This window comes from Neodiprion pinetum, chromosome 2 (assembly GCF_021155775.2).
Source record: "Neodiprion pinetum isolate iyNeoPine1 chromosome 2, iyNeoPine1.2, whole genome shotgun sequence".
In the NCBI taxonomy this organism is placed as follows: Eukaryota; Metazoa; Arthropoda; class Insecta; order Hymenoptera; family Diprionidae; genus Neodiprion; species Neodiprion pinetum.
The window spans coordinates 1,380,708-1,395,486 of record NC_060233.1 but is presented as its reverse complement, the minus strand read 5'-3'; the positions used below and the strand labels follow the sequence as shown (position 1 = coordinate 1,395,486).

The 14,779-nt window shown below is 42.8% G+C and overlaps 1 protein-coding gene and 1 long non-coding RNA gene across 5 annotated transcripts in view; one reads left to right on the top strand and one right to left on the bottom strand.

Moving 5' to 3' along the window:
• Positions 1 to 5,499, bottom strand: part of LOC124211052 (uncharacterized) — a 17,563-nt gene extending 12,064 nt beyond the window's left edge. For 2 of the 3 annotated variants that reach the window (XR_006881366.1, XR_006881367.1), the window contains exons 1-3: positions 5,420 to 5,499; positions 372 to 400; positions 55 to 284 (exon numbers count right to left, since the gene is read on the bottom strand). This is a non-coding gene — a long non-coding RNA (uncharacterized lncRNA). Of the gene's footprint in view, positions 1 to 54; positions 285 to 371; positions 401 to 1,010; positions 1,213 to 5,419 lie in introns of those variants that run through there. The other variant, XR_006881369.2, reaches the window with a different exon arrangement.
• LOC124211048 (uncharacterized) lies at positions 1,217 to 14,779 on the top strand. 2 transcript variants are annotated; one of them, XM_046609693.2, is made up of 10 exons: positions 1,217 to 1,617; positions 4,953 to 5,150; positions 7,655 to 8,105; positions 8,197 to 8,550; positions 9,599 to 9,855; positions 10,560 to 10,689; positions 12,169 to 12,309; positions 12,425 to 12,609; positions 12,677 to 12,900; positions 13,444 to 14,779. In XM_046609693.2, exons 1-10 carry the CDS (start codon positions 1,540 to 1,542, stop codon positions 13,592 to 13,594), a joined length of 2,169 nt encoding a protein of 722 aa, XP_046465649.1. In that variant the 5' UTR covers positions 1,217 to 1,539; the 3' UTR covers positions 13,595 to 14,779. The 2 variants fall into 2 exon arrangements, with proteins under 2 accessions (XP_046465649.1, XP_046465650.1); XM_046609694.2 differs by lacking the exon at positions 4,953 to 5,150.

Here is a 14,779-nt window from a genome sequence, read left to right as displayed (position 1 = left end):
GGCGATATGACGTGTGTGCGGAGAGAGGGTTGTTTAGAGAGAGGGTCTACATACAGGCGCAGCACCTTGGTGCTAATCGCGCGTGCGTGTCGCGTGCGGCGGGCGCGAATTCCACCCTCGTAGACCAAGGGTAGACACCTCCGTACTTCCAGAGCTGCGAACAACAATCCAAAGTATCGCCCCTCAGACGCGGAGTGCCGCAGAGTTGCTCACCCTCGTTGTCGGATTGAGGTTCCCTCGATTCCGTCTCTCGGAGTCTTCGGTTCTACGGTTACAGCACAGGTCTGCAAAATAATATTTTTTTTCAGCTGCACGGAATGTTTTCGGCAAATATTATGTTTTCGAATGTGGTGAATCCAAAAATTACTTACATTTCCCTCCGTCACGTGCAGTATTCTTGCTAAATACAAGGTGTTTGCATAAAAAAAAAAAAGCGTAGCAATAATGAAAAACAAATTTAAACAAACAATTTCTTTACGAAATTTATTTAACAATCCGTGTTTATTCTTTTCGCCTATAACGAAACCTTTTCGTCTTCTCTTTTATACACCTCCGAACACGCTTACGCTTTCCATTTTCTCCTTCCCTGGTTGTATTTATTCTTTACATCTCACTCTAATACACATTAAATGGAAGTAAGATATCACTTTTGCACAGGACTTTTAGAACCAAGAATAAGACACTAGATTTCGAGTTAAACGAGAGCTTCACTCTAAATGAAACTATGAACGCGAGTTGAAGCAAAAACCTTACGCGATGTAACTTTTTGAATACTTTTCCCTGTTTCAGTGAGTGAAAATCTATAATAAACGGTATAAAAAAACCTGTGCACTTTTTTCGTTGCAGACCTGCGAGAGGGAAGACCTGAATCGTAACCGGCCTCCGTCGCGACTCTTCAACTCAATTACGCAATTGCCCTCGAAGCCTAACGCGATTACCATTCTCGTATTCAACGTCAACAATTTCGACGCGATGCGAAAGACAGTGGAAGGCTCCTTTCTCTACGATACCTCAAGTTTCGGATGTTCGTTCACGGGAATCACGGAGCTTTCCTGAGACAATCATACAACCAACGGAGTCGTTGAAAGTTTTCTCGTATAAAAATTGTCCGATCGAATTAAGCAGTGCGGAGCTTGATTTATCGTCTACTCGGGTTGATTCGCAGCGCGCAATAAAAGCCGTTCGCGATCCAACCTCTACGGATGTTTGCACCGCAACGGAAGAGTGTTTATTATTGCCTCGGAGGCGCGAGAACGGCTAATTAGAAACGGCCGAAGCCCCTCGGGCTCGAATTATCTCGAGGTATTTACTCGATCCAGACGCTGTGCGGGTCGGCACCCATTGTACGCGCAGCTCTCAATCAATTGATCAAATTTGCTCAGCATTACGGTAAACCTGTTATAACGTAAACTTTTGGCGATTTCGATGCACGTGACGTAGGAGGTGAAACGCGTAATGTCACATCGACGCGCGCAGTGCGTCCTCCGAAGTATAACAGGTGCTGCATCGAGACGCGCTTCGCTTATTTAAAAGGTCGAGATGGTCGTCAGCGGAGGAAGAATGAAGGAGAGGAACAGGTTCCTGCCTCCCGAGGGCTTCAATGATCAATTGAAAAGGGTAAGTCGTTCAACAATCCTTGCGTAAAGATCCACGGAGAATCTAGTCGTCGTAAAACAAGCGTGACCATTCATTGCCATTGCCTGTCGTCTTGAAGGGTTTAACCTGGTCGCAGGAGGCCGAAATAAAGCGAGTTTTCGAGGATTTTTCAACACGTTGGGGTGACATTTAACTTCATTCTGATATTTTTTATTTGCGAAAATAATGATTTTTAAAGCTGATAGAGCCGATCTCCGGGAGCACATCTAAAAAGGCGTCTTGCGGTGATGAAGATATCTGTTGACCGGATCGTGTAAAATAAGAAAACAAAAACTATTTACTTAATGCGAGGTATTATCTGGTCTTTGATCGAAGGAATAAGAAAAATATTAATTTTTAACAAAACGGCGGGTTGGAAAAAAAAAATTTCGATTTTCCATAAAAATTTTCACCTCAATTTGCTTATAAAATGAAAAATATTTACCGGCTATAAAAAACCTTCGATCGAGGACTGAAAAATGTACCTATTCATAAAGCATGTGTAGAAATTTGTGACTGATCGGTTCAGCGGTTTCCGAAAAATCTTGCTCACCGACTTTGAAAACATAGTTTTGAGAAAAACGCGTTCTAAGTTTCAAAAACACTTTCAAGCACTCCCGGGTGTGTTTGCAAATGTGCGCGTAACTTTGAGAATATTTGTCGAATCGACATGAAATTTCCTGTGCATATACTCGAATGTATGTACATTAGGAAAATGAAAATAAAAAAAAAAAAAAACGTCGATTTGAAATCGACTGAAAACGGTAAAGATGCGTTGTTTCTCGAACTCGGACGTCATTCTCCCCACATTCAGGCTCTGGAATCAGTTTCCGTCGCGTGAAGCTTAATAATTGGCGTGCGCACGAATATCGCCTGGTAGGTTCGTACATAAAATAAGCTGTTTACACCCGATGTTGGTTCTCAAAAGAACCAGGGCTCGACCGAGAAGATCGTCCAGCGACGGAGCGCGACTGCGAGGTTTCAGGAAAATTAAAATATCCAATTCCCAATAACAAACCTGGATCGATCCCGAGACCAGGTCCCGAATCCTCTCCTATGATCGGCTGGAATCTTTCCTCAATCTTATCGGAAAGAAAACGGAGCCTGGTCGCAGGTTCGAGTCCTTGAATCGTGACCTCTGACCCCGGTGGTTTAGTTCCCGCTGATCTTGGCACGGAAGAAATCCTCGTTTCTATTTCCAACTCCATCTACTTGGCACGAGAAGGATTTCCGATCGGAGCGTGCATGCTTTTGACTTTTTACTGCAGCCCGTCGCTCGTACGCTGAAAGTGAATTATCCCTGAAGCCGGGTCTCGGGTTCTCCCCGGATGAACTTGGGGGAAAATTTATGGTGCAGGTTGCGGGTCGACGTGCGATTTTCGGGGAGGATGAACCCGGAGGAGGAATCGCTGGTGTCGCTTAGGCGCCGGGGAGAGGAGAGGAGAGGAGAGACAGGCACGTGCTGAGCGTGACCACAGAAATAACGCGCACGTGTTCGCAGGCTTAATACTAAACCCGAACGTATTATACGAACAGAACTGGGCGCGACTCGCGATGCCAATGTGCAGCGTGGTAATTATAGGACATGTAGGCATGACGGTTTGTTTGCGAGGGATCCGGTGAAAAGGTGCGGTTTTGTTACTCGGATCGCTATCTTTCTCGGCAAGGGTATTTCAACCCGAAAATCCAATGGGGAATAGTAATTACATTTTTCTAATCAGTCGTGGACAAGCCCGTTAGGATGATTAATTTTTTAACTTTATGTTCCTTTTTTTCAAGATGCTACTTGAAAAATTTGTGACCAATATTGAGAAAAAAAAAATTGGCGTCAAACCTGGAGGAAGTAAGAAAATATCTAGAGGACCAATTATTGTAATATTTTGTATTTATTTTTATGTGCACACCTCACGGACTTGTGTGTATATATATATATATATATATATATATATATATATATATATATATTAGTTAATTTTTTCGTATCGTGTTCCAATTAATCATTGTTCATAAAAATCATTACCGAAAACGAAACAAGGACATGATGGTAATGCGATAGTCCTATTTCGGTAACAAAAACTGTTATCCAAATTTCTACCAGACGATTAATCTTTCGGATGAAAGACGAGAACAGCCAACTGCGGAATTGTTAGACGTAGTTTGCCGTTGATTGGTGAACGATTAATTGGACCACGATGCAAAAAAAAATAAACTAACATATATATATAAGTCCGTAAAGTGAACACGTAAAAATAAATAAAAAATAGTACAGTAATTGGTAGCGACCTCTAAATATTTTCCTATCTCTTCCAGGTTTTACGACAATTTTTTTCTTTCAGTATTTGTTACAAATTTTTCGATTGATTTTTGATTAAAAGAAAAGCTCAAAAATTAACCAATCTAATGCCCGTTCCAGATACTTTTGAAAATCTTTTCTTTCTTATATGCATCTATATCAGTTAAATCGGTGCCAAAGTTTTTTGTTTTCTTTCCACTTAACCGATAACTAATCTACCGTACTTCATACAGTCGGAAGTTTCCGTCGATTTGGTAAACTGATATGGAAGAACGAGAAAACCGTTTAAACACAGTTTTTATACGTAAATTTAGACCGATATCGATCAGAGAGACTGGGAGAAGACGCGAATTTCGAGATACCGATCCGATGCACGCTGATCTAGATAATAACAATCGTTTGCATCACGCGGTGCAAAAATGACGACGGTAGCGTATATTAACCGTCGTTTATTTTCGGATCCGTGTATGTAGTAGCATTAATCCGGCACGAGACCGCGGGGACGAAATCCGACAGGAAGAAAGGTGCCAAAAAATAAATGGGGGATCGGAAAACAAAACGAGAAGAGGAATAAAACAAAACAAAATACAGACAATAAAAATAAAAATACAACACCAGAGAGCGTGATGTGAAAACGCTGCAAGACTAGGATATATTTAGTAACTAAAGGTAAACAAATAAAAATTAAAATCGCTCATAGCTACGGTATTAAACGCGTTCATGTTGCAGCGCAAATATTATACAATATCGGCACGTGTATGCATACGTGTGCGTTATATCCCGCGGTAATAACCTGTTGCAGATTGAAAAAATAAACGCCGCTACTCTTTGGCAATATAAAATCGCAGATTATAGCTGCGGATGTTGGAATTATACAAGATGGATATTTTGTTTGTATAAAATTCTTGTAAAAGCGGCGTAAGAATCAACTGACGTACGGATGCAGTTAAAGAATACAAGAAAAAAAATTTCCCCCAATACATCCACGATACCCAATATCACGTCGTATCCGAAACTGTTTTAGCGTATCAGGTCGAGCTGCGAGTTGACCGATTTTTTGACGCTGCTGGGGGGGACGCGACGGAGGTTGAAATTGCCAAGGTTTTCGCGGTCTTCACGGGGGTCCGACTCCTTCTACCGCGGTCCCAAGAGCGGTGGAAAGGCCCTCGATTCTGGGACCAGATCGGGGTCCGACGGCACTGCTGAGCCAACAACGTACCAAGTAAGACGCCTCGATCCGTCTCGTTACAATTTACTTCCTCGCAAAAGTCATTGTTCGACGTTTGTAATATATACTTGGAGCGAGAAAACGACGCGTGCGCAAAAACCGAGGAGTTTCGAATTGCTTCTTTTTCATTCTTTGTTTTTTCTTTGCCGGCCCGCGATATTACACCGAGTTGCGCCTTGTGTAAATATAGCGCACGCTGAGAAGCGCTCGGCCAAAGAGAGAGAGAGAGAGAGAGAGAACCCACCACCGAAACTACCTACTACCTTCTCCACCTCTTCACCTCGTCTCGTCTCGAAGACGACGACGCGTGCAGAGTCGACCAGCACCCGGGGGACCGGAGTCAGATACTATCTGCAAAAGCGACGATACGCACGAAGTGCGCTCGCGTTTCGGTCCTGGTACCAATTTTTGTACCACTGTTCAAGTGCGTCCTGTGACACGGTACCAGTGCGATAACTTGCGGAGGCTGATTATTTTCTTCTCCTCCTAAGTCGTGTAGAAATTTGAGGAATTACGGGCGGCGCATCAAGCTCGAATATCCTAAACTTGCAGTTCGGTGTGTTGTAACTCTTCCGGTAAGTGTTCATTCGCTCAATGACACGAGTGCTCGTCGACTATTATTCGTTGGATGTGATTAACATCGTCCGAGTATTAAGTATGTTATAGACGGAATCTAAATGCGAGTGGGTGTAGAAATTGCGAATAATTCACAGTGCTAATCTCGTTGTAGGTACAGGAATTGTGGGTCGCACTGTTTGGTGATGAATTTAAGAGTGTTTTAAGGTATTTGACAGTGTCGCGAGTGTCAGCTGCGAGGAACAACACTGTTAATTAGCATTTTTCTCAATCTGTCACTTTCGCATTGACTAGCCGTTTTTTTTTTAATCGTCTTTGTTTTCAATCTAACGGATGCAGTAGGTACTTGTTCGAAAATGAGAATGCTGATGTTATGCTAATTCTTTTGTATTACAATGACATTAATAACGCGGTTTGAACTTGGGTCGTTAGTTCGTTGAGTGTAAAACTCGGTTTTGCCGCGTCTTATGACTGAGCGAGATTGATGAACGTAGGTGTTATACCTACGCGGTATTTAATTCCGACAATTTAGAGTCTCGACGTGAAGCTCATACGCGCACATATTCGCGGTAAGTACATTATACGGTGTCTCCGAACACGCCGGTGCTTTCTTCCGTCGTTCGGTATCTGCGAAAATTCGTGTCTTCGGCTCTGAATCACGGAAAACGCGTGAAATCGTAAAGAATTAAGTCGAGAAAAAAAATCAAATTTATCATAATAACCGCGTTTTTGGCACAGCCGCTGCTGGGAGTTTAATCGTCTAAGTTTGGCGGTAAACAGCTGGTGTTATTGTAGCGTAAACGTAATCACGGGTAAATTTTCATCGATCTTTGTACGTACACAGTTGCCTACGGATATCCGTCTACAGCTGCTCATAAATTCTGACATTTGCAATTCCCATCGAACAGGAATTCCAAATTCTAATTACTTACCGAATGCTTCCCAAGTTTCTATATCGGCTGAAATAAACCTACCGATGCCACGCCCGCGTGGGTTGCGGTGGTTATACATTACATACCCTATTCTTCGAATCGAGTCCCTCGAATTAACCGCGACACTCGTGTACGAGTCGGCGGTACAATTTTTTTTCCTGGTTTTATGATAAACTGTCTGGGATGGTCCTTTGAAAGGTCATTTTTTAATTTTGACACGCTCGTCCCTCAAATCGGCACCACATGATTCAAAAATAATTCCCTCTTTTCTTCAGATTTTTATCTCAACTCTAATCCGTGCCTCAAGAGGGTCGATTTCCCCTTCAAACTTTTTAGGGGCACGTCAAATCTACCGATTGGATTTAGATGAAATTTCGTGTAGCGGGGCTTTTTAGATCGCTGATTATGAATCTGAACTCATAATTTTTCAATTCAAAGTGGCGGATTCGATATGGTGGACCGACACCCCAAAAGTCACTAAATACTGTCATAATGGATCCACCATTTTGAATTTTTTAATTTCGAGTTCAGACTCGTAATCAGCCACTGCGAAAACCCCCGAGTACCGAGTTTTATCGAAATCAAATGACTTTGGATTTCGCTCTACCATATTGGATCTGTCATTTTGATTTCTCAAATTTTGAGCTCATAATCATCGTAATCAGCGACCCAAGAAACAAATATCCCGTGTCAAATTTCATCTAAATCCGTTCGGTATGTTTGCTGTACCCCTGAAAGGGTTGAATGGAATTAAAATAAAAATCTGAAAGAATCAGGGAATGATTTTTGAATTATGCGAAGCTGATTTGGGGGGCGAGCCGGTCAAAATTCAATGATGACCTTTTTAAGGTCCACCCTGAATTAAACAGAAGCCGTAATAGCCTATTTTCGATGATCCGAAGTGCCTCGGCCCATTTTCATCAGCTCACGATCCGCTCAATTTGCCAATTTTTTCGCCCAACTTTCACTTCGTCGTTTAAACGTTTGCAGAAGGTCCGCCGTATCATCGCCGAGCACAGCGAGCGGCAGAGTCGCTCATCCTCGCGACCTAAGGTTGGTCCTTCCTCGTCCTCGGGAGCGTCGAAGTCCAGGGAGTTGACCAACTACAGCATAGTTGCCTCGACTCGTTACGAAAACGCGCGGAACGGCCGCAACGGTTATACGGGCTTCTCCAGCTTCTCCGTCTGCGAAACAACAGCAGCGTCCTGCCAATCTCGTGCCGCTCTGAAAACCAGCGGCGGAACAGCCACCGGCCGAAGAAAGTCATCCAGGGTTAGAAATCACCAGGACATCGTTAACCTACCGAAAAAAAATTCCAACCTCCCTTTCGTCCCGGAACCGTCGAGAAGAACTCGTCAAGACAGCGTCAAGGTGACTCTGGTACGCGCCAAGGAGTCCAGGGACCTTCCCTGGGGACCGGTGTCCGTCGAGGACAGGAACGGTGAGTCTGAATTGATATCTGAAACGCAATTTTCATCTAGCCCTGGACTTTGGGAGGATATACGTTCCCTGTGCTGCTTCATAATTTTCAGGGTGTCCTATCGGGTACCAGAGAAGATTGCTCGACAAGGTTCCCCCGGGATACTTTCAGAGTAACGATATTAGGGAGCCGGCGGGAAGACCATCGTCTTCGAGAGGGAAAACGGCGCAGGTATTGCGGGAGAACGGAACCTCGACGGTTCTACCGGAGAGCTACAAAAATCGCGTGGAACTTCGCCGGTCGCCGAGCACAAGTCTGCCGAGTAGCTGGAAAAAGCCGACCCGTGTTGGCGTCAAGAAGTCCGTCTCCTTCAGCTCGGACACGAGCTTTCAGGAGAAGAAGTCCCTCTTCACTTCGAAGACTCACGCCCACGAGGCCAAAGTCTATCACAAAGGTGTTCTCCAAGGTAATCAACTTGGTCTACTCGAGTCGAAATTTAGCGCCTGCGTTTCACCCTACCAAGGTTCATGTAAACTTACTTTCAAAGAAACCGAACCTAGAAATCCTACATTGACCCTTGAACTCCAAGAAATTTAAGAACAAACCGTACATCGAACCTCCAACTTCTGAAAATTGAATTAAAGTACCAAACCCTACTCTGACGGTCTCGGTAGACGATTGAAACCTATTTCGACACTATTCGATCTACGGCTTCTTCATTGGACCTGCAACTCCTCCTTTACAGATATGTTATTACAGCGACATTCAAGTGTTCACAGTGAATAATCCAAGGGCTATTTCGACATCACTTTGACAAGTTTCAATAACATTTGGAAATTAAGTGTCGCATTTCAACTGTATTTATTCAACGTTCGTACGAATACAAAAAGCCTTTAAACTGATTGAATATACAGAAAATGCGATTAAACGCGTGTGTAAACCAATTCGTATTTATTGGGATTTTAATTTGATTTCATACGTTTTAATCCTATTTTTTGTATTTCGATCATAATCAATCAGAATCGATTAGGATTTTGAACGTTGAAGGAGGGTTTCAAACGAACAGGTTTAACCCCACCTCTGGAGGGTGAAAGGAGGTTCCAAACATACCCTACTTTGAGCCTAAACTCGGTAAATCGGTAAATTTTGTACATTTTTATCGTCAAAGTAGGATCTGATATTGGATTGAAATAGAACCTACTTTACTATCTTTAAGCCCTACGTAGGAGCTCGTTTAAAGTAAGCATTAAATTTCGACTCAGGTACTCTCCACTCGTTTAGTTTTTTGTTTTTACTCTTTATCTCTCATTTTTATTCCATCACTGATTCCCAATCTCGATCGGAGATCTATTCTCCTCGTGCACAAGTCAAACAGTCGATGAATTATTGCCCGTCGATAAACAAAGCCTCGAGGCTATTGACAGATCGTGTTAGAAAAAGACTGCCGGTCGAGACGTGTAATGATCAGTCTTGTCGAAGTCGACCCTTGATCGTTAAATTTCTTACGTCCGCAGATCGGGCATCGCCGATTTTCGAAAGCCTGCGAGACGCCGTGGCCACGTCGCCGTCGCCGACGGCCACGACGACGACGACGACGACGACGACGACCAGCACTACAACTGCAACAACGACGAACCTCGGAGGACCGTTGGCCCTTGTCAGGGCGGCCCGTGACGGTAGCAATTCGGCCCTCCGGCAGATGATGGCGAACGCAAGAACGCCGCAAGGCGGCAGGGAGATAAACATAAACGCGCTTGACGCCAGCGGCAGGGTGAGTGTGCGTTTTTTTTTTTAGCCCCCCGCCCCTCCTCCTCCTCCTCCTCATCCTCATCCCTTTGTTAAACGCGTCGCTATAAATACGGACCGATGAATAGCGGGTAAAACAGCGCTTTCGGAATCCCCACCAATGCGACACGCGGATTAATTCACATTAACCGAAGCCACGGGCCGTTTAAATATTCCGATCAAAGCGCTAAACGTGCTAAATGAACCGTGTAGCTAATTCGCGGGTGATCGTTGCAAAATCCCCACAGCATTAGTAGTCGTTGTAACGACTTTTGTCCAAGGATTACACGATTCGCAAACCGCATGCGGCCTCGTTAGGCGTATTATACCTATACACCATACGTGATTTTTCTATAATATGTACCTACTGTTGCTCATTTCTGCAGACCTTAATCGTCGTTCAATATATAAATACGCTCATTTCAATACCATGTTGGTCAAATTGTCGTACACCTTAATTATTATTCTGCAATTGCGCTCTGAGAGACCAAATTAATCTACTCATTGCTCTTTATACATACCTACCTTCTATTTACAATCTATGGTTCTTGACTCTGTGTAAAATTTTATCTTTTCAACTTATTCTGTTGCACACTTTGTATTCATTGTATTTTTGCCTTATGATCGTTAGAGGCCTTTGACAACTAAATAAACATTACATTACATTAAATTTTTTTGCCCCGATTTTAGACTGCCCTGAGCTACATGGCTGGGGATGGAGCTGCGGCGATGCTTGAGGCTGCCCTCAGCTTTCCGGAAGTCGATGTCAACCTGCCGGACAACGAGGGTAACACACCACTGCATTTCGCCACTCAGGCCGGTGAGCGTCAGCGTTATTCAATAATCATTGAATTAGTAATCTACAGATTGGTTGTATAACTATTTTGCAAGACATTGCGAAGAAACGATGTAAATCTTGCTTGGTAGCTTGGCGCAGAAAATTTTTATTGTGAAAAAATCCAAGGATATGTGAAATAGAAATGGGCCATTAAGAAAAAAAAAAAGAAAAAAATCACAACAAAGAGAAAAGAAAAAAGAAGAAATCATGTCAACAAGAAAACTGTGCTAAATTCGTGATCTGTCAAATTATTCTTGGCCAGGTTTCAAAATATACCTACATAGATTGGCTGCCCCATTTACGAATGATTTTACACACCGATCGCGGTCGCCTTCTAATAATCAAAAAGCGGGTCCGCGAGTTAATTTGACATTTCGTGGACTCTCGGGGAGCCCTCCCTCCCAGGTTGCCAAATTTGATGAGGCCTTTTATCTCGACGATTTTATAGACAATTTTCTTTTTTTCTTCGATGAGACCTTATATTTTCTTCGCACATTTTGTTTCTGAAAAAATATTTATATTCTAATGCCCAGCTGGGAATCGTTGACGGTTCAAGAGTTCCGCGAAAGCTCGGTTATAAACCTCGGCGCGGAGCGTAAATCAATCAATTTAGAAGGTGTTATTGATGTTTCCATCCCTCCTGCCTCGAGCTCTCTCAACGCGGTTCCTGCATGTAGTCTAGGCTTTCACCTCCTCCAATCGAATTGCTTTGTCGGCTATTTTCAGCCCCCACCAATCACATCGCCACGCGACTATCACACTATGTCGAGCAAACATTTCCCTGCATCTGTGTGCGCCTGTACAATCTGCAGACGCTTACCAGCCTACCTTCATCCTTCGTTCTTTTTTCGGCGCCCCGATAGCTCTTCCAAAAACGAAACTATTCGGCCCTGAAAATGCTCCCACGCTTCCGTTTTTCCTAGGACGGAAGTCATCGCCCTTATTACGCACATACTGAGAAAAAACCTATTTGCAACTACTCGGGTTTCAACGTTTCACCGATTATTCACAATGTTTAATCGATTTCAATTCTACCTGCGATTGCGCCAGCCTGTTTAACTTAACATGTAAATTGTGGACTAACGTCGACAGACAAATATCATTTTTACAATGTCAAGTTGAAGTGATGTAATAGGCGGTAAAAAAAATTCTCGTAAACATAAACAATAGACATGCGTTCGAAACTTTCTTGGCTTGACCTGTCTACGATGATTCCTTTGTCTGAATTTTGTTTAAGCTGTTTTTAGATTGTATACTAGCTAAAACAAAAAAAACTTTATTGAACACACTTTGCATGATTATTTCCCCAGGAAAGTAATTTTGGAGTGAAATCCTGGTAATTTCCATAGTTTATTATGTAATCGCAGCCCTCCGACGGTTTGTGCAGTTTCAATTTCTTGTCCCCTCCTCCGAGTACTTTCGAAGCATAACGGAATTTTACGATCTTATATTGTTCTCCAGGCCAATTAGAATGCGTGAGTATCCTTCTGCAAAGGTGTCCGGGGATAGAGGTTGACGCTCGAAACACTTTGGGATTCACGCCGTTGATGAAAGCCGCAATTCAGGGCAGAACAAAGTGCGCGAAGATCCTTTTATTCGCTGGTAAGTGGTACGGGTGCAATTAGATTATCTGAAAAAGAAAGAAGATCAAACGTACTCTTGCGCGCTGCGTATAAAGATATTTTCTTCAACTTTCTACACTCCAAATAAATTCCAGGTGCCAATCCAACCCTCAGAGACTACGGACGAGGCTTGCGAGCCGAGCAATGGGCAAGATTCTGCGGTAGATACGTTTGCGCCGAGGTAATCGAGCGGTTCGCGAGGCACCGACTCCTGGAGCGAACGACCTCGTGTAGATGGGGAAGCGAACCTGAGCTGGCGGCGAGAGTACTCCAGGGCAAGGTGAGTCCCTGGTGAAGAAGACGACGGGCTAGAAGAAAGACCTGACCCGCGACTTGACTGTTCACAGGTGACCCCGGTACCCACAAACCTGCCCCCACAACCCTCGACCCTCAAGTCGAAAATACGGAGGGTTTTCAGGACCAGCTCGGGTCCTGACAATCGCAGCTTTTCCCTCGTCTCTCAGCTGACCAGTGCTGCTCTTTGTGCAAGCAGCCCTGCGCTTCCGAGACCTGGTGAAGTGCCACCTGTTGTGAAGAGCCTGATCCGCCCTTTGAGCGTCCCTCAGCTGAGGTAGGACGATTTATTCAAATCAGGGTGACCACTGGTCAGGGAATTCTGGAAAACCTGGAAGTGTCATGGGATTCTGAAATTCTGGAATAGTTAGGGAAATGTCAGGGGTTTTTGTGGAAAGTCAAGGAATCGTTGACTAATTTTTTCTTCATACAAATGCATCCCACAATTATTTTAAGTATTAGATAATTTAGATGGAATAGAAATTTTTTTACCATCGCCGGAAGATTCTCTTCAAACTTTGAATATTCATAAATATTATATATGGAAAATACGTATATTTTTTTCAATTTTCTGTAAACAATTTATCCAAATTGGTCAGCGAAAATTATAAAATTTTTATCTGGAAAACCTGGAAAAGTCAGGGAATTTCGTGATGGAGATTTAGTGACCATCCTGTGGAAGCTGGTTTATTCATCTTACGATTTCGTTCTTCATGAGAGTCTCTCTAAACTTTTGATGTTTACAAGTTTGTCGCCAACAAGATCGATTTCTATCTATCTATGTCTCTCTCTTTCTTCATAACGTGTGTGATATTTACAGAATCACACTGGTGCCGTCGTCCGACGGCGCGCCGCTGGTGGGTTGTCGGGCGGGTGAAAAAATTCACACAAACTTTACGGAGAAGATTGTTTCCGAGAAGATTGAATCATCCGTGTCAAAGCCGCCCAGGTCGAAAAAAAAGAGCAAGTGAATCGCTAACGTTGCTTGTCTATCTTGCTGATTCTGGCGAGCAGCTCGGCCACCCAGGCATTACCACCTACCTATGTATAATACGGAGAGACAGCCAAACGGTATATGCCTAATTCACGATATATTACACCTAGTATAGGTTTACACTTTTATGTATTGTATTATAACTACTATTACTCTTATTGTTAGTCCCGTGCTCACTATGCAATATTGCTTATCAGTATCCAGCGAGCCCGAGCTACGTTGAGATAACGACTCGTATCGTGGTCCCATTATATGCATATATCTTATTGTATACCGGCTCGTTTTCAAATTGTAAACAACGAATGGCATACCTTTCGTGCCTTCAATTAGCCGTGGGTACAGCTTATACGTTTGAAACGATCAGTTATATGGTGCCATATATCAATTTACTCGTTATTTATTTTTCTGTCCTATCGATTTAATATTGTCGCAATGTTATATTACGCTATCTGTATATTGAAAATTTCGAGGTGACCTAAACACACCGTTATAAGAATTTGAAATAAGATTACCTCAAAGTTTCTCCAAGAGGTATTTTATAGTTGTACAAAATTGGATATTCTCTTAGGAAGTGAATGAATGAAGAGAAAATCGATCAGAAATTCACCCAATCGTAACGGATAAACATGAGTTCGCGTAGACACATCAAGTTGAAACACTGTCTTTGATCACAAAGACCCTTGATCTTCATTAAATGCGCTCTTGAAATGTGTATTCGCAATAAACTCCTCACAGCAGAATGTAGAGAGCTAAGATATAAAATAGTTTGCCTAAGCAAAAGTTACAGTATATACCTCAACGTTTTATCGTTTTGCGTAACTGAATAAACAGCAAGTATCTCGACATTGAATCCAAGACGTTCTTCAATTTGATTGAGATTGCCGTAAAATATCCGTTACAAAGGGTTAGTCATGGTGTAATAATGACTGCGTGATCTGAATGCGTAAATTTTACAGCGTACATCAGTTTTAAAACCGAGAAACGCAAAGGTATAAAAACGCGTGTGCGGTTGAGGGGAAAATCGAGAAAACGAAACAGGCACTCGTAGGGTAAACAAGAGAATTGCATTATTTTATAAACGGAGTCTATACGCGTGTGTAAATTGAACTTTTTATAAGAAAAAAAAGAATGGAAAATAAAAACAATTATGTTAAAATTAAAA

Bases quoted from the DNA above. Each gene is read 5' to 3' on its own strand.
- LOC124211048 (XM_046609693.2), top strand. From the start codon at position 1,540: ATGGTCGTCAGCGGAGGAAGAATGAAGGAGAGGAACAGGTTCCTGCCT. The intron at 10,690-12,168 runs GTGAGCGTCAGC...ATTGTTCTCCAG, and splicing joins GCATTTCGCCACTCAGGCCG to GCCAATTAGAATGCGTGAGT. The intron at 12,901-13,443 runs GTAGGACGATTT...TGATATTTACAG, and splicing joins TTGAGCGTCCCTCAGCTGAG to AATCACACTGGTGCCGTCGT.